At 55.6% G+C, this 241-nt stretch overlaps 1 protein-coding gene across 1 annotated transcript in view; it reads right to left on the reverse strand.

The window, feature by feature from the left end:
- LOC119592270 (serine-enriched protein-like) overlaps positions 1–241 on the reverse strand; it is a 38,500-nt gene that overhangs the window by 23,977 nt on the left and 14,282 nt on the right. The window contains 1 exon segment of the mRNA XM_037941100.1: positions 30–189. Coding sequence (XP_037797028.1) covers positions 30–189 — 160 coding nt within the window.

Here is a 241-nt window from a genome sequence, read left to right on the forward strand (position 1 = left end):
GAAGAGGAAAAAAACACACACAAATGCACACCTTCTGCACCATAGACTTCGTGCACTTGTACTGGATGTATCTCTCAGCGGACGCCAGAAGAGCACAGACGGTGTCGACGTTGATGCAACACTGGACGAAGCCGGAGCAGCCCTTGCGAAGTTCGTCCAGACCGTAGTAATCGGCGGCGTTCATCAGCCCTGCGGGGAGAGAGGGCAAAGGGGTAGGAGTGGGAGATGAGAAGAGGGGGGA

Source organism: Penaeus monodon, chromosome 30 (genome assembly GCF_015228065.2).
Source record: "Penaeus monodon isolate SGIC_2016 chromosome 30, NSTDA_Pmon_1, whole genome shotgun sequence".
NCBI lineage: Eukaryota > Metazoa > Arthropoda > Malacostraca > Decapoda > Penaeidae > Penaeus > Penaeus monodon.